The following is a 26,015-nucleotide window of genomic DNA, read 5'->3' on the forward strand; positions in this document are numbered from 1 at the left end:
CTTAACTGCCAACAACTTACTATAAAATGCATCTCCAACATTTTCTGAACATTCCACATATTTTCCATATAGTTAGTATATGGTTGTCTCCGCATGTCTTTTAATGTCAGCACTTCGTCCATGGTGTATACTGCCCAAGTCCCCCAGTAAATGGAAATTATGAATCTAGAAATAACCACACCTTCAAATATAATGCTACACATTACCAAGTAAGTCTGACCTACTACATTCATGCAAGCCGATTCAACTTTTCCCTGCTTTTAGTGTAAATGAGGTTTAGATTCAGCAAAGTTAAAACGCAGCAGCGATTCATGAAGGCCTATTTCAAATTAGGCTAGTTGTGCAAGAGAAGAGGATGAAAACAAAAAAAGGAGGTCAGGTCAGACTAATAGCTGGAGCGCGGCAGCAGTGAAGATGCGAGAGATATGACTCGAGTCTGAACAAATGGGAGATTTCTTGACAGCGCTGTCACGAGCCAGAGCCGGGGCGTCAGGTAAGGGAAAAGGTTACACAAAGGGCGCCGCTCTTGTTGGACTGACTCGACAATCACTCTCTAATATGATACCTGGACAGTTGCTTCTTCAAAGTGGCGGCGGATGGCCCTGTCGCCGGGTAGAGCGCGTAGCGAGATCAACGAGGCATTGCGGATCCGTGGGGAGTGTGAAATGGGACATTATATTGTGTAGCGCTTTGCTGCAGGAAGATGTGAGCGGAAGGAAAGGGGGGGAGAGAAAAAGCAAAAAAAAAAAGCAAATGATGAGGTCTTTAGATGATGTTTGTGCCCTGGTTTTGAAAGATGTTGGCTCTAAGTCTCCTGAATATGTCCCGCATAAGAAAAGGGGATGACAACTAGGGATCGGACTGTGCAGACCCAGGCCAAGCTATTGTTTGAATATTACAATGACAAAGATAAAGTTCACACACTGACAAACTAGACATATCAGGTGTTCTGTTTCAAGGGTAAATACTCAAGACATTAAAACAGAAATAACCTTCAGGGGTGAAGAGTGAAGTATTTTGTTCCATTACCGAACACTTGTCGACGAGACAGTGGGGCAGCAGTAGCTCAGTGGCTACCATACCATAGCAAGTTTATTTATAAAGCACTAAATGTGGCAAAAATAGAATAAAAACGTGCCGGAAAAGCAATGAAAAAGCAAAAAAAAAAAAAAAAAAAGACAAAAAAAAAAAAAAGTGACTGAAAACAGGACAAAAAAGCAACAAAAAAGCGATAAAAACATGACAAAAATACTTGTGTCCAAAAAAGTCTTGATCACTTTTGAGGTCTCAGCTTTCAAACGAGGCATTTCACGAGAAGTTTTTAGATTTGGGTGAAGTCGAACTGGAGAAAAGGCACGGTACAGGCTGGGTGGGGGGGGGGGGGGGGGGGGTATGAGGCTAACTTTAAATTTGACCAAGGTGGCATACACAAATCATACAACAACGGGAAAATGCAAAGTACATCCATCGTCATAAAAAAAACAAATTAAAATCTGATGCAAACTATGTCATCTGAAACACGTCTGATTCAGTGTGAAGAAGCGTGTCTTCAGAACAGGCTGAAACTGAGCCTGTCTGACTTTTAAATGTAACTGGCTCCACAGCTTTGGGGCAGCAACAGAAAAGGCACTTCCCACCCATCTTCCTTTTAAGTTTTTGGAAGCTGATTTGCTGAACCTGAGTGCTCGCGTGGGGGCATAAGAGTGGATCAGGCCAGAGAGGTTAGAGCATCCAGAGCATCCGTGGATCCAAAGAACAGCAGTTCAAATTCCAGGTTCTGACTGGTACTGTCAGTGTGTCCTTGAGCAAGACACTCACCTTGCCTGTGCATGCATGTGGCTTTTGAGTGACTGGCAGTGATCAAAGGAGTAGACCAAAATCCAAAAGTACATCTATCAGTAACTATGAGACAAGGCAGATATTTCACCAATCAAGTACACCACCTTAAATTATACTCATACACTATCTTATATTCGTACGCATTAACTATCCAACTAACTTTTATGCACACTTGAACAAAAAACACAAAATAGCTTAGGAGACGAAACACGGAAAGTTTATCATGGCCTCCAGTGATTACCGTTCCCCATTGAAGTGTCATTTCACAACTTAATTCAGTAAAAGGGCTTCAGGCTGTGGAACGCGTCAAGTAAGACATGCCATCTGTGATCTGAAATGTCAGCAGAAGGTCAAAACTGTCTTTCCCTATGTTAAATACATTATAACCGGGGCTTAATATGTGTAGCAGCAGCCGACTCGAATCAATGGAGTTACATAAGCGTTAAATTTGCACACATTTGTATTCTGCAGCAAAATAAAGCGCGTCAGTCAGCGCCGCCTTCATAAGTTGCCGTACGCGCGCACAGGCTTGTTAGAAATGCTATGAAGAATTTAAATGAAATGAAAAAGAAAACAGCAACTCAATGATAAATAATGTATCATTTTTAGGTTGTTCCTTTCCTCCTGTCAAAAGTTGCTACAGCAAGTCAGTCAAATGGTGATATGGCAAATTCTTCGACTGCATTCCCTTCCTGATGCAGCCGGTTTCAAGCTGGCCGGCTGCCTTCAGTCTCCTCCGATCCTCCGAAAGTTAAACGGTGCACCGCCTCCTGGGTTTGTCCGCGTTTCAGAGCGTGGCGTCCTGCACTGGTCCGCTCCATCTCCTTCTTCCTCTTCCTCCTGCGCAGCTCCCTCCGCTCCACAACAGTCTTTCATCATCTTCTGGAAAGAGCTTAGCAGTTAATCTATTTCACTCTCCAGTGAACGTCCATTAGCCAGAACAATAGAAGGCATGTGTGGCTTAGCTGTGAGTCTTGCCTGGATACCTCCTTGTTTGTCCCTTTTTTTTTCTTGTAGCTCCTCTTGTGACGCCTCCACTGTGCTGCAGGTGGAGTAGGGGGCTCTTGGTGCCTCTTCAGTGTCTCAGAAGAAGAAATGTGTAGGTCTCAGAAGGGATTAGCTCATAAGCTAGCTGTTTACTTACTTACTTAAAAAACTGCTTTCTTCAGGACTACTACAGATCCTTTGCAGTAAAAAAAAAAATCCACCGCTCCCCACCAACACGGCAAAGACGTACAAAGTATCCAGTAAAACAATGTGGAAGAAGTGTGGAAGAAAAGGTAAAAAATGCAGCTGTACCGAGAGAGAGGGAGGTTGCTGCTTGTTTACACGTCGTCATGATCTGCCCCTACACCAAAGCATGCATTTTTCTATGGCCATTTCCTACATTTTCCCGCACAACAATCAAGAAAAATACATAATGTTCTGCATTGTACAAAAAGTTTGTTGAAATGTGCCGACACGTTCGCGTTAAAGCCTGCCAGACTAAAAGGACAAGCCTAGATTGAATGGTATATGTACACTTCTATTGAACGCTTTTATAGTATGCAGCAGCATGCCGCAAAAACCTGAGCAAACAGACAAAGCCATCTCCGGTACAATGACATTGAAACGCAGGTGGCGCCGTCATTATTGCAGTGGCACTGGTGCAAAGCATTTAGCTCCAAATGAGACTTTCTCCGTGCATTAGAGCGGCAGATGGCAGGATCCAGCTTTCTCTAAGTTTCTGATCGATCCGGCGCTATATGAACTCTTCCCCCCCCTGGTCAGTGCACAACACCGTCTCTATAGTCGCATTTGGGTATGTCTATTGTTAAAGTAATGGGCCCTTCAGTGGTGCGTGATTGGTATTGACCGAAGATGAGACGCACAAAACCTGTAAAGTCTCTCCTGACAAAATCCTAAAGGTGCGACAAGGTGAAAGCGGATCAGAGCGAGTATATCGGATTTTATTAGCAGTGGGGGATGTGCTAAATATTGCCAATGACCAGTAAAGAGTATTCTCGGCGGAATCAGTTCTTTTTTTTTTCCTCTCTTGGCCCAGCATGCGCGCTATTTCACAAAAGGGAAGCAGCACAAAGGGCTGATTTACATTTTGCAGCGCGATGCAAATTCCTTGTTAGTAAGTACCTTTACAATTTCAAATCAAAATGGTGCTGACTTGGACGTTCCGGCTGGGAGCCAAAAGCTTCCATGATAAGCATTTTTATTGTACTGTTGTGTCACCAATTTATTTCTTATTTTTCGCTGCTTTTCACAACCAGCCCATAGTCTCCCCCCCCTTTACGACACACACACCGTCTGCGTCTGTGCAATTCACCCGAGACCATATAAAGGATGATCGTTACATCACGGAGCAGTTTGTGAAGGGTAATTTTGAAACCTTGAGAATAAGTGAAGGCAACAAAAGAATGAAACGCATTTGAACAAAAGGGCAAGGTTGATGTTGCTGGACACTGCTAAACTACGGTGAGAACAAAATCAAAATCAAGACTCTTCACAAAGGCCTTGCGGTAACTAGTATGTGGCAGGTTACAGTCCATGGGAGAAAAGGTCTTCTTCCCGAGCCAACGAATGCACCGGTGTAACGTTTTCGGGTTGTGTCGCCAATGGTGTTCGAAAGGAACCGAATTCCTTAAATGATACCACACTCTATTCCACCTCCACACCGAAACTAATCATTGTGCCATTACTTACCTGCAAGAGATTCCATCAAAACCATTACTTTTTGAGCTATCGTACACACCCACACAATCCTATCTAAAGGACCTACTGGCCGAGCACATAACTTCCTTGGCTGAAGTAGTAATAAAAGCAACGTAAGGTATTTTCTACAGATACTGGCTCTACTACCCAAGGGAGTTAGCAGTAGTGTGCTGGGTGCAGAAATAGAAATTTAAAAGGCTTAAAAATATATATGATAAAAATAAAATTTCATTGTGAAAGAAATATTTAGATCCTGTAAAACCCCGTTATTGTGTTGTTCTTCATATAACGTTCATATGATCTTAGGTTAGTGGTAATTCCTTTCATTGCCCATGATAAAGACAGGTATATATAAGCCTGAGAGTACATTTTGTTTAAAGGAACAGGCCACCATTTTTACATGCTGAGATATGCTCTTGCCTGAGCTTAGACGAGTTGAAGCGTACCTGTCTGGTCTTTGTGCGTGCCCTCAGTCACGCAAAACGACCAAAGATGTTGTAAGCCTCTCCCAGCATATTCCTATAGCTCTAAACGGGGTGAAGTTAGAAGTGACCAAGCTCTTCCACGGGCACGCACAAAGACCAGACAGGTACGTATCAACTTGTCTAATCTCAGGTAAGAACATATCTCCGTATGGAAAACAATGGCCTATTCCTTTAAAGAATAAAAAAAGATATTAATAATGATAATAAATGAATACTTTCAGCACTAGACTTCAGCCTCATGAGTTGGATAGTTGAAATAGAGTTGAATTACTTCTTTGTGAACCCAGTGTAGCAAAGATCTTTCTGAAAATGATGGTTTGGCAGTCGATCTCGTTTGAAAGAAATACAAGTGAAAATTAACTAGACTACTGTCCAACCCTCCAGTTAACGACTATACAAGCTATTGCCAACAAAACCCTGCTGACTTTTTATGTGGTGGGCCTCACTGAGAAGAAATACACTGCCCAGGATTGTTAGATGACACCAGTGCACACTGATACGTCCTCCCGGTGCAGCTTAAAAAGCTGTGCACTGTCACAGGCAGAAGCGCCGGTCCCAGCACTCACCTGAGGCGGAGGAAGGCCCCCTGCTCCCGGCGGACAGTCCGGTAACATAATGGGGCGTTTAGGAGTGCTGCACTGACACGCGGGAGAGGGATTAGCCATGCTCCAGTTCCCGTTGAGGAAGATGTCACTGACCGACTGATCCACGGACGGTGTGAGCCAATCTGAGGCGCCCTGGGAACAAGGCAGCTTCCTGGGGGAAAACAATTAGCGCTATGTGAGTATTTCAAAAGGTAAACACCAGCCACTCGCCTCAAAGAGAAGCCGACTTTCAATTAGCGCCCGCAGTTGTTCATCCCAATCATCGCACACAAATAGGTATTCATTATTCATCCTGTTCTGATTAGCAGACACCTTGAAAAGCTTATTGTGTATTGATTAAACTCGCTCCCTGAAAAGGCTTGTTAAAATCACGCTGCGCAGAGAAGTACAGTGAGGCAGCTGGGTCTTTTCAATGCCTTGGCCCAAATCTATTAAAGCAAAGCAATACATGATACAGAAAAAGAAAATATCTTAGCCGTGTGTACTTACAGGCATGTGAATCATTGTTCAGGTAGTTTATTTACATAGTCTTGCCTCGACTCATAACCAGAAAAGTCCACTGATAGACCGCAAAGGTTGCACTGTGTTGTATCAGGAACAATAAAATACTTACGGTATCGGGTCTCCATACATGCAGCGGGTGCCAAAGCCGGGGTTATTGACTAAAGTATCCACCACGCGAGAAACCTCTGTATTATTAACCGGCCCATCGTTGCTGTAAAAACATAAAGGTTGCACAAGTTAAAGTTTCATGCACAGAAAAAAGCGAGCGCCAAAGAACTGGAAGGCCAGTAAAAAGAAACGACTAGTGGTGGGGGTGAGAGTAAGTCTTGCTCCAGCATTGATTGGTTCAAGGAGAGTTTGACTGCTGGGTCACACAACTCACTGAACTGAACTCACTGGAACACGGCTTTAGCAAAACAAAAAGGAAGTCAACATTCAGAGGCAAGTTCGAGTCTGCAGCATCAGCGGAACAACGGCTTTCTGACATTATGCAAAGTTAGTTATTATACCGTGGGAAATATATGTTTCTGTGCAAAATGATGCAGGCTGATAGCAATAGACAAAACATTAGGCAAAATATTGTTGTTGAAAGAAAAGCGCTTTTGCATCCCACAGATCTATTCTGTTGGAGCCACCGACTCAGGGCAGGGTCCACTCAGGCCTGAGTCAGGTTTAAACAATCCTCCACTCTAATTTGATTCTCATTACAGCCCACACAGCAATGCCCTTTATCTTAAGGCTACTGCGGGACTTAAAACACAGCGCTTCATAAAGACCGGGGAGATGGCAGAGAGCCAGCGCGCTCACAGCCAACAGTTTGGACTAATTCACTGTTCATTGTCTCTCTGAGAGGCGTCTCTGTGAAGGTCAGTCGGTCATTTCCTCGGCCACCACTGAGCGGGATTCAAGAGGCATGATAGTAAAAATGTATTATGTGCAGCCATCTGTTTTGCAATTAACAAAGGCTGGACTTGCACCTTATTCAAGATAATAAAACTATTGGATGGTCCTGCAGTGTAGATGGGTGCACACACTCTGAAGAAGTGGAACTAATGAATAGTTATCACAGCGGATCACCAGCAGAAGAGCTAAGACCGTGACGATATCAGGAGACAAAGTAGCACCAAGTATGAAGAATGATATGCAAATAACCCATGGCATTATACCACTCTAAAGTGACTTTATTATTCCATTAATAAAATCTAATGTGGCCATTTGTGCTGGTTCCATAATTTTAGGTACGGAAAGTCATCAAAACTTCCAAACGGCATGTATCATTATTAAACATTCAGGCTTGAAAATATAATAAGGGTTTATGATGTATGCAGTGAAGCTCTTTCTCCAAAGAGCAGAAGTTACACAAGCTCAGTGCTTTTAGTCACACGCCTGTCACCGAGTAAAACGACTGTAACAAAGTCGCTCGAGAGAAAAGGCAGTGCGCGGTAATTGGCCCGTGGGAACGTCAAGAAGGTATCAGGAAAGGATTCTCGGTTTTAAAAAATACATGCCCAGAAATTGTACAAAGTTTATTTGGAGGAATTATTCACGTTTCCTTTAAGTGTTTGCTCTCAGTCATCCAGGAGTGTTACAACTCAAGTTTCCAGATGAGAGGATTCTGAGAACTGAGGAAGCTTGGATGAGATGAATTTACTCTGGATTTCTGGCAATAACATAGCACTTTCAAGAGGGGTGCATTTCAGCACCATGGACAGAGCCACTAACCATCGTCCTGCTTGTGAGTTGTATTGGGTTACAATTAAAGATAAGTATCAAAACATTCTTAAATAATTAATCTCCAATCTAGGAATTAACAGGCACCGGCAATAATCCCAGCAACTTTGGGCCTTAAGCGGGGTGCACGTCCTCACGACGCAGAGAAGCATTTTCCACTTTTATTTACAAGCACTCCGCTGCATTTTCTGTAGACTGTACAGCCAGCACTTCCTCACACATTCTGTTTGTAATTTTCACCAGCCGAATGTGAAACTGCAGGCTAAGGAGAGCCCGGGTACAGAGACTGATGACCTCAGCAACAGCCACAGATTAGATATAATGTTATTGCAGTTTAATTTTCGGGGGCCGGTACATACGCCGTTATGTTTCTTCGTGCTACTTATTCATTTGCACTTGCTGCTGCTGATGCCAGGGGTCCTGTAGCCCTGTCTGTGCTTACCTGTAAAATGTGTTCTGAGGCAGGCCGTACATCCAGGGCTGCAGCTCCAGACTCGGGTATTCGCTGAACGGAGGCACGATGAGGGAGAAGATGAGAGACAGGCAGACGAACAGAGCGGGCAAAACAACCTGCAAAGGCGAAAACAACAAGGTTACAATTAGGTCAGTATTCATACGAGGTGATGCCCTGCCTTTGGCAATAACTGTGTCGACAACATTGTGGCGAAAAGTAGGCGTCTGACATGTGGCTATAGCTAACATGACAGCAGATTATCGTATTTCCCAGACTATAAGTCGCACCAGCTAAAAAATGCCAAATAAAGTTGCACTAGCCTTGGCAACTACCTGGGCATGGAGGCGTAACTGCACCATTGACAAGCCTCTCCTGGCAGCACATTGTTCAAGCTCTCATTTGCGAACTGATTCCTCTAGCTTTTAGCCTGCGATTAGCTTTTTTTGTTTTCTTTGTCTTTTCCCTCACAAGTTTATCGCACACTCCAAGCTCTCTTTCTGCTGCTCGATTTTTTAAATCTTCAGTGGTAGAGGGGTAGCAGATACTGGTACACAAGTCTAGAGCGCCCTCTAGTGGCTGTCAGTGTGAAACTACATTGTGGGAATATTTATTTTGATATATAAGTCACACCTAAGTATAAGTCGCACCCCAAGCCAAACTATGAAAAAAAAGTGCGACTTATAGTCCGGGAAATACAATATATTGTATTATGGAACATTGTCAGGCAGGTTTTGTAATTTGATCTGAATGACCAGCCACTTTTGATTAAGCATTTACCCCTAATCTTGAAAATCCAGAACTCTGCGATCTTTCCCAATGTGAGAGATGGCTGCCTCTGTTTGTGCTTCGAGTTGAACTATTATACTCCATTGTGAGTGGTGCGCTTTCTGTGCTCGAGCGCGACGGCAGACTACATTTCATCTTGAATCAAGCTCTTTGCCGTCATTACAAAAGGAACTGATGCAATCATCACAACATGCACACATTAATATGCGCACCGCTGACTAGTTTAGGCGCCGCTTTGTGCTTTATGAGCTTGATTAAACATTTCCGACAATGCCGTCATCATTGTGGGACTCAATATAATTACTCCCCTGCCCTTTCTTTGTGCTATTTTTAATACCAGACAGAAATACCAACCTAGTCCAAGTCTGTTTCCAAGCAATTCCCCATCCATTGTTCGAACATTGGGTATCTTTTATGTTTAATCATTGGTAGGCTTTGGGAGGTTTGCATACACTTGATTAATTGCGTAGCGTGCAATTGGTGAGGACAATTGAAGAAGCTCGGATTGGGGAAAAAAAAAAAAAGCGCTACAGTAATGCACTCAGAAGGGAAAGATAAAGCATAGCAATGGGATTGAATAGGTAAGAAAGAACAATCCATTCTGTGTTTCCCCAGAGTTTCTTTCTCTCACGGTAATTGCAGGTGACAGCTGCTACTTCTTCCATTGGAGGGGAGGAAAAAAAACACACAAAAAACAGGCAGAAGTCATTACAAAGCCAAAGTGCTCCCATGAACAATGCATGAGTTTATTGCTTTTGCGACTTCGAAGGGGATTAAGAAGAATAGGAACGGATTACGTGCAAAACAACCAAAGCAATTAAGCCATGTTTTATTCTAAACAACACTCCAACGGCTCGTTAGATGAAATTTGTTATCCCGACAAACAAGTATATCTTAGGTTTCAATAATGGCCATTTTTTTCTCACCTTAAAGTATGTGTTCTTACAAAAAAAAACAACAGCAACGAAAGGAAAAGACGAAAGGCAGTGTGGCAACAGCCCCTCCGAGCACTATGTATAAATACATAGGACAAAGCACTGAATTGGCCTGTCTCAAAAGGCAAGAGCTGCATACTCTCTTTTTATTGTGACATTGCCAAAGCCCCGCCTGTCTCCAACTTTCATCCCCATAAATCACTCCTTTTTGTGTCCCCTGCCATAATCGCTTTTATATTGGCCCTAACCGCTTGTATTGGCGCAGATTACCTCAGCGGCCGCACCATCATATCTGCCGACAATGGGAGGTGTTGACATGACGCCGACAGAAAAACCTTGAAGCGAAAATGAATACAGAAGGAAGAGCAAAATGAAGGGTAGGTGCGTCCTTGTACAAGCAGCAAGATCCTCTCCGTGTCCCGCTGAAGAGGGGCGTCCCGGGATTGACAGTGACTAATGGGGATCGGGACTGCAGCAAATTACAAGAGGAGAATGGACACTTGGCTAAAGGTGATGCAGTGTGCTTTCATGTATGCTGGATAGGGTTGTCAAAAAAAGCAAGAACGAAAGAAACAAGAAATCAAAACCCAGATACTATTTGACAAAAAAACCACAGTGTTTTCCGGGCCATAAGTCTCTTCAGAGTATAAGTCACACCAGCCAAAAAATGCATAATGAAGAAGAAAAAAACATATATGAGTCGCTCTGGAGTATAAGTCAGACCAGCCTTGGCAACTACCTGGGCATTGAGGCGCATTGCACCATTAACAAGCCTCTCCCGGCATCACACTGTCCAAGCTCTCATTTGCAAACTCGTTTCTCGAGCTGTAGCCATCTAGTTTTTAGCCCGCGATTAGCATCTCTTCATTGCAGTAACCTCCATCAAGTTTCTTGCTCACTCCAAACTTTCTTTATGCTGCTTGATTACCATTTTTTAAACCTTCAGTGGTACAGAAGTAGCAGATACTGGTACACAAGCCTAGAGCGCCCTCTAGCGGCTGTCAGTTGGAAAATAACACACATATGAAATGATATACTTTGATATATAAGTCACACCTGAGTATAAGTTGCATCCCCAGCCAAACTATGAAAAAAGTGCGACTTACAGTGTGGAAAATACGGTAGTTTACAAACATAAGCACTACTTTGCTGTCTTACTAAATCAGAGATTTTATGAATCATTTTGAAAATGGTCTTTAGCTTAAAGGGGCTAGATGCAAGTTGGCCATTTTATACTCACTACTGCCACCTCAGGTCGTAACTGCACCAATTCGGACCCGAAGTAACAACTTTTTGAGTGACAGTGTAGGATTTTAGAGGCAGTTGTGGTGAACAGGTCTGAGCTCAGTCTACACCTTAAGACATTGCTGGAACACGTAGGGGGAGGAATATACATAATTTTAAACTCCGTATAGTCCCTTTAAGTAAATCAATACTACATATTCTGTTTAAATTTCAATAGACGGTAATGGATGGTATAGGAGACAGGAGTTCACAAATAGACCTATGTCAATGTACCTTGGTCTAGTTTTACATTTTTGTGTTGAGGAAACTCTTCTGGATAAGTAGCATGTTGTATTATAAAGTACTCAATGTTGCTTCTGCGCGAAGTATGAACTCCTCCTGGTGGTGGTGAACAGGTTTACTTCAGCATTGTACAACTAGTTTAGTTAAGCTCACTCTAATTATACTCACGTTCACTCATAATAGCATCTGTCATAACAAACAGCCAAACATGACATTTATATTAAAAAATCAATTTCATTTACAAGTTATGTTGCTGAACTTTTCGGATTAAATTGCTATCCGCATTAATTGCTTCTGACTCATTCAATTAGAATTATCTATTGATTTTGACTTCCAGGATTATGTTGGCACCAAATAAAATAATACAGACACAATTTCAATGGCAGCGTGACGTCCTTGTAATTGTTGTGCGATCAGGTTTGATACAAAGATAATGAAAAGACATGATTAGCATGCGGCTATCGTGAAGGGGAAGCTAATCACAGGTGTCAGTTTTCGATGCTGGCGTCAATCACACAAACCAGGTGACAGGATTTAACAGCATCAGGCCGCGGCAAAGGCGCTACATGTGTCTGAAACGACTTCGGGAGAGAGACAAAGCTGGAGACGGTGAGAAGTGCGATTTTCAGTTGGAGGTAAAGTTTAGTGCAGTGGGTTTGTGCTAAATACATTCACAACAAACCCTGCAATACTGTATGTTAACTCCGAATATCACGAACATTGTACAGATAAGCATGATAAAAAAAAAATATTTAAAATGCAATTAAGTGTTTTTTATTCTTTGCTCTGACAGTCACACACCCAAAGTCGATTTCCTCGATTGCTCACGTGGTATTTTCCAAATAAATATCCAGAAGGTAAAAACACAAATGCTAAACGAGATTTGCATAAGTGACAAGGATCTTGAACTTGCCCCACACAAATCAGAAAAATATCAATAAGAACTAAGAGCTGGGTAGCGATAAACGATACCAGTCTGATGTCGAAAAATAGGTTTAGGTACCACTGGTATCGAAAGGCAGGTACCAAAAACAAATTAAAAATGTAAAAAATGTTTCTATTAAAGTTTTAATGCTGTTGGTCATCAATATAAAATAAATAAATAATTAAAAAAAAACAAGTTAAACACAATTTGAAGTTCTTTTCAAAACATTGGGAAAAACAAGTGGAAAAGTGGGGGGGGATTGAAAATAACTAAATAAATAAATGGGAAAAAAAACAGGAGAAAATTTGGAGGAAAACTGGAAAAGACACTTGAAAAAAAAAGGGGAAATATTTGAAAATTTGGGGAAGAAAAATGAAAAAAAAAAATTGGGAATGAAAAAAAAAAAGGTTTTAAAATGGGGGGAAAAATAAGAAAAACTTGTTTTTGTTTCACCTCAAACAAATAATACAAATGCAAAAGAAAAATAAATGGAAGGATAAAGGAATACATTTACATTATTAATCTGTTTTCTGGTTCTATATGACAAATTATTTAGTATAGGTATTGAAAAAATCATTTAGGTATCGGTATCAAAAAATATTAAACCCAGCCCTAATGAGAACTGTACCTACCTTAGTCTCTGCTGAAGATTATAAGCTCACATAATGTTGTGATGTCACCAGCAATGCCAATCAATCATTTGTGTAATAAAACTGATCATTTTAAAGGGGCTAGTTGCAAGTTGGCCATTTTATACTCACTACTGCCACCTCAGGTCTTATGCGTAACTGCAGCTTCTATATTAAGCTCGTGCATGACAGCACTTGGGACCTGAATTAACAAGTTATTGAGTGACAGTGCAGGATTTTAGAGACAGTTGTGGTGAATATGTCTGGGCTCATTCTACACATTAGGACATGGCTGGAACATGTAGGGGGAGGAAAATACATCATTTTAACATTTTTAAACTCTGTATAGTCCCTTTAACCCCAAATAACTGCAAAATGAAGACAATAAATTGTAAATCGTTGCCCATTACGTAGCATAATCCTGTAGCTGTCAGTGATTTGCACACAAACCTCACTTCTCCTGTTAATTGTGGCTTGGGCGAGCGCTGCACTTCTGTTGTGGCTTTACAATATCAAACAACTTTTTCTCCTCTCCCACATAATTCACAGATACATATTTTAGTTTCCGCACAATTCTTTTTTTTTTTTTTTCACTTCAACCATCGACCTAGCCCAAGATGGATGGTATGACTTGTTCCCCCGCAGGTCTCAAATTAGCTTACTCGATCATACGTGTCATTAATTGATTTTGAAAAGCCAACGCGTATTCGGTACAACAGTACAGTGATCCTCGGCGGAGCGGCCGTAGCCTAAGCCCTCAGATTCATCACGCTGACAGGACGGGGGCCATTACCTGCGCGATGAGTCCCTTGCGGCTCCTGCGGGCGTGGTGGAAGCGCTTGACGAACAACGCCAGGAACTGCCTCCTGATCAGGCTCCACCCGGTGATGGTCACGGAGCCCCGCCCACTCGCGCACTCCTGCCTCGGGAGGTCTGCGGCGGACATTAAGGCGAGTGAATCGATCATTTGTACACGTGTTTAAGACAGATAATGACTGCTCCTAAGTAATGCGGAGCGGTGAATGTGTCAGCAGAATGGTTTCACCCCACTCTATGTGAGGCCGTAAAGGAATTAGTATGTCTTAACCTCTTAACCCCCACCTGAACCGGGCATAATTTACCCAAATCTAAAAGCTTCTTGAAAATAGCATCAGATTTGTCTCAAAATTGTCTCATGTAAAGCGCCTTGTGACTGTGACTGTGAAAGGTGTGATATAAATCTTTTTCTTCTTCTCCTCCTTCATAAGTTCTTCATCTCCTTCTTCATAAGTTCTTCTTCTCCTCCTTCATAAGTTCTTCTCCTTCTTCTTCTCCTTCATAAGTTCTTCTTCATAAGATCTTCAAAAGTTCTTCTTCATATGTTCTTCTTCATAAGTTCTTCTTCTTCTTCTTCTCCTTCATAAGTTCTTCTTCTCCTTCTTCATAAGTTCTTCTTCTTCTTCATATGTTCTTCTTCATAAGTTCTTCTTCTTCTTCTTCTCCTTCATAAGTTCTTCTTCTTCATAAGATCTTCAAAAGTTCTTCTTCATAAGTTCTTCTTCTTCTTCTTCTCCTTCATAAGTTCTTCTTCTTCATAAGATCTTCAAAAGTTCTCCTTCATAAGTTCTTCTTCTTCATAAGATCTTCAAAAGTTCTTCTTCATAAGTTCTTCTTCTTCTTCATAAGTTCTTCTTCTTCATATGTTCTTCTTGTTCATAAATTCTTGTTCATAAGTTCTTCTTTATAAGTTCTTCTTCATATGTTCTTCTTCATCATAAGTTCTTCATAAGTTCTTCTTCTTCTTCATCAAAAGTTCTTCTTTTTCTTCTTCTTCAATAAAGTTCTTATTCTACTTCTTCCATAAAGTTCTTCTTCAAAATAATGACAAGACAAGGATGAAAACGCAAAACACTATTAAAAAGTGACAAAAACACAACAAAAAAGCGTCAAAAAAGTGATGGAAAATGCAACAAAAAAACATGGGAAAACAACAACAACAAAAACATGGCAAAAAAGCGACATAAACGCGGCAAAAAAAAAAAAAATCTGTTTGGTAGGCCTTAGCTGTTAAATCGGCCATTACACTGATGCTCTGCAGTCAAGAAGCTTCTGGATTTGGGCAAAGCCAAACTGGAGAAAATGCGCTCTGTAAAGGCAGAATTACAGCATAGAAGCTCAGTAGACTTATTAGTAGAGTATTTCAAAAATCCTGTACTGCATTCAAATAATGTTTTACTTCTTAATCTTAATGACAGCTCCCACAGAAACAACACAAAACACCAAATTTGTTGGTACGTCTAAACATGGCAAATTAGTGGTGGAAAAATAAGTCCAAAACTAAGATAGCATTTTTATGCATTTTTGATCTTCAGTAGTGCAAGAATGCTTTGAATTAGCAGAACTTTCATGCAAGATTTCAAAGTTTCCAAGCCGAGAAATAAAGACGATAAACAAGAAACACTTCTTCTTTTAAAATTGCGTACAGAATTTCACTGGGGGGGGAAAAAAACCCACACTTGGCATCACTGCAATATTTATCTTTACCTACCTTCAACTTTGCCTGAAAACTTTTCCTTTAGACCTAAACAAGACAAAACACAGACAGCTATAGGTCAACACGTCTCATAGAAAATACATCGCTTTCCTGTCAATAAAAATGTGCTTGGACTTGCCGCTCAATCCGTTCTGTTCGTTGCTGCGGACGGTGGCCACGCTGTTCCGTTTGAATTCACGCGAGCTCCTCTTCCAATCTCGCACCAGCGGCGGCTCCTCCGCTGCGGTGGGAATTACAAATAAGATATGTTGTTTTGGCCTGACCCAATTTGGGGTTTATAAATAACAATAGAAATACCTGCGATGCCATATTATTCGACGTGAAAAAAAAAAAAAAAAAAGAAAAGGAAAGGGAAAAAAAAAGGCAGGTGTTTAAAAAAAAAAAAAAGCGGAAAAGGTATTCAGTGGTAAAACTCGAGCGTTATTTACAACTGAAAGGAATATAGGGAGCGTAAAATACGGGAGCCGGCTATTCGTCTGCCGAGGGTCAATCGATAAACAACAAAAACACAGTGTATGATGTGCAAGTGCAGGGAGAGGCGGCGGAATAAAACAGATCACCAAAAGCATTAGGGCTAATTTATAGGGCCGTACTTTGTGCATGCTAAAATAATATAGTAAATACACAGTGATAGGATGTAAATAGGATGGTAATACAAGGACAACTGCAGTACTGATTCCATAGTATCACCCCAAAAAATAAACCCTTTTACAGTCTGAATACTGAGTTATGATCGGGATGAGTGCCATATTAGGTGCGTGTCCTGTTTCCATGTAATTGCACTTTCAAGTACACTGCTATTTCCAGCCTGTGACCGTGCTATTCCTGTGCTGTATTACTGTGTTCCTCTTTTGGAATACCAAGCTTTAGAACATCTGTAATCAAAACACAAACTACATGCAAAAATAATAAACCATTTATCAATAGGACATGAAGTATAGAAATGGATCAAGGGAACTGCAGTTGTAGTTTTTCGATCATTCTTAAAGGAATAGGCCACCGTTTTTTAACAGACTGAGATATGTTCCTACCTTAGCTTAGACGAGTTGATGTGTCACTGTCTGGTCTTTACGCATGCGCTCAGTCACGTAAACAGAGCACAGACGGCGTTAGCATATAGCCTTAGCTTAGAAAATCGACATGTTTAATTTTACGTGACTATACTTGGATCGTGTAAAGCAGGGGTGTCAAACATTCCTGTGCGGAGTTATGATTTTTTTTAAAGAATAACCACAATGCTCATTCTCGCCACTAGGGGGCCTTAAGAAGAAGGAAGAGCTTGGTCGCTTTTTACTTCACCCCCGTTTGGCTCCAAAGAGGAGAAGAGGGGAGGCTATATGCTAACACCGTCTGTGCTCTGTTTCACGTGACTGAGCCCACGCATAAAGACCAGATAGCTACACATCAACTCGTCTAAGCTAAAGTAACAACATATCTCAGTATTCAAAAACGATGGCCTATTCCTTTAACAAGGCTGACATGTTATCTATTTTATCTAATACTTGCTTACTTTGGGTGTTGGGTCAATAAGAATAGGAAAAAAAACAGTAGTAAAGGATGATAAGAATGAATTCAATCATAATCCCAGTTTGGATGGTCGCATATAGAAAATCACGCAAGCTGGGGTTTTGTGGGATGTCACTTGCAAACAGCAACAAACTTTAGGGATTTTGCTACTTCCTGTAGTAATCCTTGTAGTTCTGGACTTAAACATTAAGTGTGTGATTGGAATAGGAAAACTTTTACTTCTGAAAATGCTCAGCCCTAAATAGGAGCAGTAAAAAACAAATAAATGCAATGCTCTGAGGTCAATCATGCCGGTCACCATTTTTTTTTCCTCCCCACATCAAAGCAAGAGTGTGCAACTTATGTGTAACTCACTCGCTGCTTGTGCATCCACCCCGGTGTCTTCTGCTACTTTCAGAAAAATCTGTAAAAAAAAGAAGAAAAAAAAAAGAAAATAAACAAATGATGAGTGCGTGGGCACGGAGTCACCGGGCATCATTATACAGGCACCCTCGCATTCCATTCAATTTTGCAAAATGTTGACTTGTATTCTGACTTTTTCCCTTCGCACCGGTCAAAATCGGAGTGCAATTCGGAATAATGAAAGTTAAAAATCGCCCGCTGAGACGCTGCAACCTTTGCTTGAGCATCTGCTAACTGGTCCCTCAGAAAGCAATTCCCACTTCGGATTTATTTATTAAATTTGGACCACATGTCAAAATAATCATATCACCCTAACCTTCCTGTGTTTGAATATTTTTCCCCCCCGCATCTGTACAGAGTTCTTTAAAAACACCTGACCAATGCAATTTTCTTTGGGGACCTTAGTGCAGCAAGAAGAAGACACAGAAGAAGAAAAAAAATCCAAATGCCTCGATTCGGGGAAGCCATCTATTTATAAAACGAATGTGCTCCTCGTGTAAACATCCTCGATTTGCTGTGACATAATGCAAAAACGAATTAGTTCTTGTTGTGTCAATTAGAAAACTATTGGACTTCAAAGATAAACATGGGAGCGGACTGGGAGAAGCGCTGTCTAGTTGGGGGTTTGGCATTCAGGAGGAATTAGCCACATCGCCCGGGGCCTGCCAGTGTCTGAATCATGTCTGCCTTACAAGCGCCGCATTAGCCAACAGTCACTCAGCTTCATACTGCGGCGCCCGTCCGCATGCCAAGCGCGGCCAATGACTCAGGGCTACGGCACAAATAGAAAGACTGTATCCATAATGATAACTACGGCGTGACTAACACAAATATCCGCCTGCGCTGTGTGACTAAGGAAGTGCATTGTAAAAATAGGAGCTTACGTTACAGTATGGGCCTAATTATTTAGCGTGATATGTCAAAGTAGAGGGAAAGCAAAAGGGAAAACGAGAACATTTGCCTTGCAGCTTAGTCGAGGTATAGTGGGTTTAGGAAGTATTCATTTCACATCCTTTTATTTCTTGTTGTTATGTTGAAATCTGATACTCAGTTGGTTCCTTTATTTATTCTTAAACACATTGCATAGACACTCTACCTTTTTCTTACGATCTAAAGAGATAGAACAGCTATAACTGAGAGCAATGGGCGCGGTGGTAGTAAATGGTCTGACTTTTTTTTTTCTTTTCTTCGACACGACTATTGAATTTCCATTATGACAATAAAAGGGTTTAAAAGAGGTCTGAAAACTTTCTGAACCCACGGTAAATGTTGTCTGCTTACTTTTCGACCAAATGTATGACGCAAGAACATGAAATTGAAGCTCAGGGCTAAATAATAAAGTGGTCTAATGTGAACAACTTTAACTGGCTGCCAGGGGATATAGTGGCCTTAGTTGTTGACTCAATATCATGTTTATCTTATGTGCTGAAATTAAAATGCACATAAAGACCCATGAGTATTGCAATGCAAGAGTAAAAAGTCTCTGTTTGTATATGAAAGCTGTGTATAAAATCGAGATATTTGCATAATTCGACCTGACATGACGGTTCAATGTAGATGATTGTTTGTCTAGTGCATTCGTTTGCCTTGTTATTTCCTCAAATGTATGGAAAATATTCTTTGTCCTCATGAATTAAAGAATACACTTCTCTGGCTCTGTATCCGGTGGCTAAATCCTATATAAAATAAGAAACTCGTGACCTCTCCGTGTCCCTCTATATGGGAGCGCCGGTGCTAATCTCTGGCGGGCCTGCGGACGCCACACTCAGCCCACCTCCTCCAGCGTGGTGTCAGAGATGCCGTAGCTGGTCAGCCCGAGGTCAGCCAGTGCCGAGTCCAGTTGCTGAAAGAGCAGGCCAAAGGTGCCGTCGCGGGCGCCGGAGTAGGGCAGGATGTATGTGATCTCCTGACCGATGCTCTCTAAGAAGACAGCCTCCGGGACGTGGCGCTGCACCAGCTGACTCACTGCTGTCAAGTCTGCCAAACAAGAAATATACATCGATAAGGCTGCGGGACAGGGAACGGCAGGGTGGTTTCAAACTCTGCTCTCGTCTGTGAATGAAGTGAATTTGAAGTGAATTTGGTTGTGTACCGAGAACCGAGAAGTAGCATAATTTCTGGGATAAAAGCGTACTCTTTCATTTGAATGAGCACATTAAGACTATATGGTTGGTCTTCAATAAAGGTTCTTGAGTCATCTTCTGTACTCTGGAGTTGAACGTTTCGCCTCTCATCCAAAAGGCTTCGTCAGCTCGCTGAAGTTTGAGCGCAGTACGCAGACCAGATAAAGACCACAGGGAGGAGTTCAGCTTGGCTCAGTCCCTCCCCTCTATTAACAGCTACTCTCACCTGTAGGTAAACCTCTTTAGTTATGAGTCTTTGCAGTTCTAAGCCCTAATGACCTAACTCATACCTGAGATTCAGTCTGAACAGCCCTACTCTCAGCTGATCACTGCTAATTACAAGGGATGCACCAATCTGATACTGGTATCGGATATCGGAGCCGATACTGGAAAAAATACGATGTCGGGTATCGGCTACATATATCCGATTCTAAACCGATGCTAGTTTTGTCTCTCAACGCCTTAAAAATACAACTTTTACCACCCACATCTAAGTCAATATGGGTGTGCTGTATGTCACTGTAAAGCTAAGAACCTGGAGAATTCATAAACCTTCACAAATATATTTTGATTGCCGCTCAAAATTCTGTGGTTTGTAATGGCATGCTAAAGCTAGCGGGAGCATGCTAATGCTAGCAAAAACAAATCAAGTCTGGGACAGTAGCCAAAAAAATAAAATCGGCCAAAGCTGTCAAGTCTTTGTATTTAAGAAATGACAGATCTAACACATCAAATAATGTGACTTAATGTGAGTTGTTTATATTAATGTAACCTAAAGCCTGTCATACACCCAAGGATTTTTAGTGTAGAAAAGTCATCCATCTTGCAATGGAGAAAGAGTCAATACATTTTTTTCACTCTGAGAATGCCACTTTTAAGAAAGTCTCTTGGTATCGGTAAATATCGGATATTGGCAGAAACACAAACCCCAGTATCGGTATCGGTAGCAATAAAGCTGGATCGGGGAATCCCTAGTAATTACCTGCCTATTGATATGGCCTGAGCTGAGTTTTAGCCTCAATAGCATGACGGAGCACTCCAGGCCTGGGCCAGAGGAGGTTACTGTACAGTGGAGACAGGTGAAATCTCAGTCCACCGTTCCTATTCATCGACAGATTTTCTTTCTTCACAAAGATTGCTTCTTTGACTCCTCTTTCGAACCAACGTTTTTCTTTAGCTACAGGTGAGAGTAGCCGTTGATAGAGGGGAGGGACTGAGCCAAGCTTAACTCCTCTTTGTGGTCTTTATCTGGTCTGCAGATGGAGCTGAAACTTCAGTGCGCTGATGTCAACATGCCAGATTTAGTGGCTGATTTGCTTCTGCCATCTCACGTTTGCAATCACAAACACACTCTCATTCATACACCGGTGTGCACAGACTCTGGAGGCAAGGCGGGGGAAAGAGTCTTACCCAAGGCCACAACAACCGTAAACATCCAACCTTTTGTATCCGTGGATGAATGTTCTAAGTCAGGAGTTTCCAAACATTTTGGGCTGCGACCGCCCAAATATTGTCTGAAATAATCCCGCGACCCCCTCATCAGTTTTCCGCAACCCCCTGGGGAGTCCACCATCACCCAATTTTCACACATACAGTAACTCAGCATTCATAAAGATATAAACTCATGTGCTTCTCATCCTTCACACTTCTGAATCTTTCTGAGATGTGTGTAGAAGTTGGACCATTACATTCTCAGTCATCTTGACACCTCACGCATCAACAAACCAGCCCAGCCAAAACACAACGCTCCTCAGTAAATGACAGTGCCATGATTGAATAAGCCCGTGGAGCACATTGCACACACTTCGTCCCTGTTACTTGCGCAGCTTCAATCACTCTGCAATCAGCGCACACCTGTCCTGACCTTTAAGCACAGAAGATCCCATCAGTGGACATAATTCTTCAGCCTCATCTGTTCCTGAGCCCAGCCTCACAATGAATCAGTCTGGACAGTGTTGCAGGACTCACCGCGTCCATTATTGATCCCCGAGCTCTCATATATAATTACTTTGCTTTGCATTGCCTTAACAACCAGCGGCTTTGGGGAATTTATAAAGAAGTGAAATGGATTCGCGCCACACATCGGGTTGAATTATTTGCAAACAAAGAGCTATGTGCCGTCTGTAGTGTAGATAGGACATCCTAAATCTGCTCAATATGCTTGAGATAAAAAGTAATTTTGATCTGAACTTGTGTGACTGTAAATATACATGAATTATAAAAAAAAATCTGAAATGTACAGGATATGCTCATGTCTAATGCAGAAATACCAGCACGAGCATAAAACTCTACAACTCCAGGTCTAGTTACATCTTGTTTGCTCAATGATGATTCACAAATTCCACTCGACAGATTGATGCATGATGTTATTCATTATAAATCCAAGCGCACTGCACGGACGTCTTCTCAGACAAACCTACAGAAGATTGCTTTCGCTTTATGTGACTGGCTGACGGATTCACAATGACAAAGAGAAAGAGTAAACTGCGGGTGCAGACAAATTCTATATACAGTATGACAAGTAATATTCAAAGGCAAATAATCAAAATCATACATATTTCAATAGCTATGTAGGTGCTCATCATTCCAGCATACGGCATATTTATCTGCAACATAAATTTCCTTCACTTGCCTTGGTCCTTGGTATATGTGGCTGCAGTTGGCTAGGGCATGCTACATCAATATGGGAATTTAACTAACTTGTGACAAAGTTAAAAAAGACTTTTGTTTGTGTCAGCTATCGGGAATCTATCCTCCAAAGAAGCACCGGAGCATAAGTTGCACCAGCCAAAAAATGCATCATGATGAAGAAAAGGACATATAAGTCACACCAGAGTATAAGTCACACCGGCCAAAAAATGCATCATGAAGAAGAAAAAGACAAATATTAGTCGCACCAGAGTTTAAGTCACACCGGCCAAAAAATGCATCATGATGAAGAAAAGGACATATATAAGTCACACCAGAGTATGAGTCACACCGGCCAAAAAATGCATCATGAAGAAGAAAAAGACAAATATTAGTCGCACCAGAGTTTAAGTCACACCGGCCAAAAAATGCATCATGAAGAAGAAAAAGACAAATATTAGTCGCACCAGAGTTTAAGTCACACCGGCCAAAAAATGCATCATGAAGAAGAAAAAGACATATATAAGTAGCTCCAGAGTATAAGTCGCACCAGCCTTGGCAATTACATGGGCATGGAGTTGTAACTGCACCTTTTACACATGGTTCAAGCTCTCTAGCTGTAGCCATCTAGCCTTCAGCCTCACTCCACACTTTTTTTCTGCTGCTCGATTACCGTTTTTTAAACCTTCATTGGTTCAGGAGTAGCAGATACTGGTACACAAGCCCAGAGTGCCCTCTAGCAGCTGTCCGGATGAAAATAACAAACAGGTGCGACTTATATATCAAAATACATAATTTCACATGAGTATAAGTCGCACCCCCTGGCAAACTATGAAAAAAGTGCGACTTTTAGTCCGGAAAATACGGCAGTCAACTTGTTTTGATCAATTTTTCCATGTTTTTCTATTGTTGCTTTTGGCCCGTCTGTATTCAAGTGTGCGAGTCTGTAACTTATTCCTCACCAGTTGCACCTGAAGGATCGTCTGGGCTCCAGCACTGGCTCCCGATGCCGTCGTCTGGACTGCCGCTCCTCAAAGGACACATCTCCTCCTGTTAATCGCAATAGGATTAGAAATGCTTTTCCACTTACCATGATGAACAGGGCCCTCCTTGACAACTACCGAGTCGCATTAATCAAATAATGGAAGCCGTCCAAAAGGTTTGATGTAATTGTCTTAAATAAAGCCGTATGCATGCCATGACAGATAATGTGGTTAAACCTGGTGCTACAATCTGTTGAAAGTCCTTCCCTTGTCTAGACAATAAAGACGCCCTCATTTGAGAAGGGATAAAAAGAAGATTAATGTTTATTGTTACACAGGTTTAGAGAGACAAATTGTAATGTAGCTTGAGTACATTTTTATTATTTTTTTAAATCACTTTTCTGAGTCATCATAGAATTCACCTTTACCCGAGTACATTACAGAGTGAATTTCTACAATTGTGGTTTAAACATGCATTTTTTTGCGGTAACCTCTTTATAGACACGCCACAGGGGAATCTTAAATGCTGCGCAAAATTCTGTCTGATCCGAAACATCACCATAATCAAGTCTGAAAACAACAGCGGCGCGTTCTTGATCTGACGTTTAACGCGGGCAAAAGCCTGCAAAGATCCGAGTGCTCCTACCACTGCCGGTTGTGATGTCATTTAAAAGCGACCTATTACGATGGGAGTAAAGTAAAGATTCATTTTTATGCTCGTACATGAGGTTTAATGAGAGGGGAATAAAATCGTGTCCAGCCGCGTCCGTCTCAATTACAAAGTCATAACAGTTTGAGGTGCCCATCCACCTTCCCCCAAAAGAAGGTGTTTATTTATCCCTTGGAAACGACTGACTCCTCTCACCTCAAAGAGCCGACGGACTAATGGTAATTGCTCTGGCCCTGCTGGCATTAGTGCTTCTTGTTCATTTGCTCCTATTGATTAAAACGAAGTGTGTGTGAGGCACCGCTGGCAAGCCCAAGTCAGAATCTCCCCTCTCCCCTGCGACAATTAGTATCATCCAGCACGTAGGCGCTTGCCAATTCTCATGCTGGGAGAGACTAAACACGGATCATTATAGGGGAGGGCAATCCGCAGTGGAAAAGCTGCTAGGCAAAGTCGGTGAGAGCCATGTTTAATCATTGGCTAGATTTGGATGAGAATAGCGTTCTGCTTTCATTGATGGTTAACTGTCTAATGTGATGCTTCATCTACACCTACGCATCGCATTTTCATTTCATTCCCCGCTAACAAAGAAGGAAGTCAGGCGGTTTGAACAATTCTGAAAGTAATAGTGGTCAGCAGAATGATCACCGAGTGTAACACGCCATAGGCTACGTAATATGTTGCCAAGCTGTGGAGTGATATAGGCACGGCGTCCTAATCAGCAAATGTTGTGTTAATCTCCACGCAACGAAAGCCCACACATGCATTTCTGCGCTAAATGCTATGGAGCTGTGCATTATTAAAGAAGGGGCAATGAAAGTCTTTCTCCAATGAAAGAAAGACGAAGGAATCACAGTATCAGCTAAATGCCCCAATTAAGGGTAATGTCTATTCTGTAAATCATTAATGTAGCAAAAAGGGATCCCCTCCAGAGCGCTGCCTATCTGTTTAGGCTGAGTGATAATGCCGGGCTTCACTTTTCTGAGATACATGGTCCAGCTCTGTTGGGTAGAAAGCACTTTTTTGTGTGTTTTTGTTTTGTTTTTCTAAAATTCACAACAGTTTCAGTCGAGGGTATTCCATTCATTGACCCTGATACACAAAGGCTTCTATTTTGCTTAAATTACAAATTGCTTGCTTAAAGCCCTCTTGTGGTTACTTCCAAATGCCTCATTATTATCTTTTTTTTTTTTACCTCTTTAGTCTGTACCATCCCTGTCCGTTGGGTGGTCATCTTCTCATTTCCATTTCGAACCAAAGTGAGATAGTAGCCGCTCCCGAACCGTTTCTTGAGGAAGAGCGAAGAGCCGCAGCAACGCATCTTTCCCTGGGAGATGATGGCAATGCGGTCACCCAGTATGTCCGCCTCGTCCATGTGGTGCGTGGACAGTATGATGGTGCGACCTGGTGGGAAAAAGATACATTTATTTCATTTGTCATTTTGAAAAGGTTATTTAAACAAAAAAAAAACTGCCCCAAGTAGATTTGTAGGCTATCTCCTTTAAAGCAGAACTAAGTAACTCATGCCCCTAGAGGCCATAAGCGCCACTGCAGGTGTCGTAGCATGTTGTCATTGTTTACTCATTAATTGTCCGTGAGAGTAAATACTACGCTGACAGAAAAGACAAAAGGAGAGAGGGATATTGTACATCCAATTACACAATGAAGATACATTTTTTTCACTCAAACTTGGCTGTAAACTGTTTACAGTTTGCGCCAGTCCGCAGTTAGCTTTCCCCTGTTAGCCTGCTAGCTTTTCTTCATGATTCCATTAGTGTGTACTGGTGACTCCGACCTGGTGCAGGCAAAGTTGCAACTGTGGTTTTCCGGCCAGAGACACGCATTTAGCCCTAGAGGGACTACGAAAAGGATTTATTAAGGTAAACAAGTTACTTCATACTGCTTTAAAGCAGAACTAAGTAACTCATGCCCCTAGAGGCCATAAGCACCACTGCAGGTGTCATAGCATGTTTTTTACTTATTAATTGTCCGTGAGAGTAAATACTACACTGACAGAAAAGACACA

The 26,015-nt window shown here is 41.8% G+C and overlaps 2 protein-coding genes across 3 annotated transcripts in view; both read right to left on the reverse strand.

The window, feature by feature from the left end:
• caap1 (caspase activity and apoptosis inhibitor 1) overlaps nucleotides 1-26,015 on the reverse strand; it is a 228,911-nt gene that overhangs the window by 139,170 nt on the left and 63,726 nt on the right. The window lies entirely within an intron of this gene.
• LOC306980995 (phospholipid-transporting ATPase ABCA1) overlaps nucleotides 1-26,015 on the reverse strand; it is a gene marked incomplete at its 3' end in the record, with an annotated part of 176,433 nt that overhangs the window by 90,569 nt on the left and 59,849 nt on the right. The window contains exons 22-31 of the mRNA XM_079580541.1: nucleotides 25,185-25,393; nucleotides 23,302-23,389; nucleotides 19,363-19,565; nucleotides 17,541-17,589; nucleotides 15,778-15,879; nucleotides 15,654-15,686; nucleotides 13,920-14,059; nucleotides 8,313-8,440; nucleotides 6,249-6,350; nucleotides 5,597-5,786 (exon numbers count right to left, since the gene is read on the reverse strand). Coding sequence (XP_079436667.1) covers nucleotides 5,597-5,786; nucleotides 6,249-6,350; nucleotides 8,313-8,440; nucleotides 13,920-14,059; nucleotides 15,654-15,686; nucleotides 15,778-15,879; nucleotides 17,541-17,589; nucleotides 19,363-19,565; nucleotides 23,302-23,389; nucleotides 25,185-25,393 — 1,244 coding nt within the window. The remainder of the gene's footprint in view (nucleotides 1-5,596; nucleotides 5,787-6,248; nucleotides 6,351-8,312; nucleotides 8,441-13,919; nucleotides 14,060-15,653; nucleotides 15,687-15,777; nucleotides 15,880-17,540; nucleotides 17,590-19,362; nucleotides 19,566-23,301; nucleotides 23,390-25,184; nucleotides 25,394-26,015) is intronic.

The sequence above is a fragment of the Gobius niger genome, assembly GCF_951799975.1.
Source record: "Gobius niger genome assembly, chromosome: 21".
NCBI classification, from domain to species: Eukaryota; Metazoa; Chordata; class Actinopteri; order Gobiiformes; family Gobiidae; genus Gobius; species Gobius niger.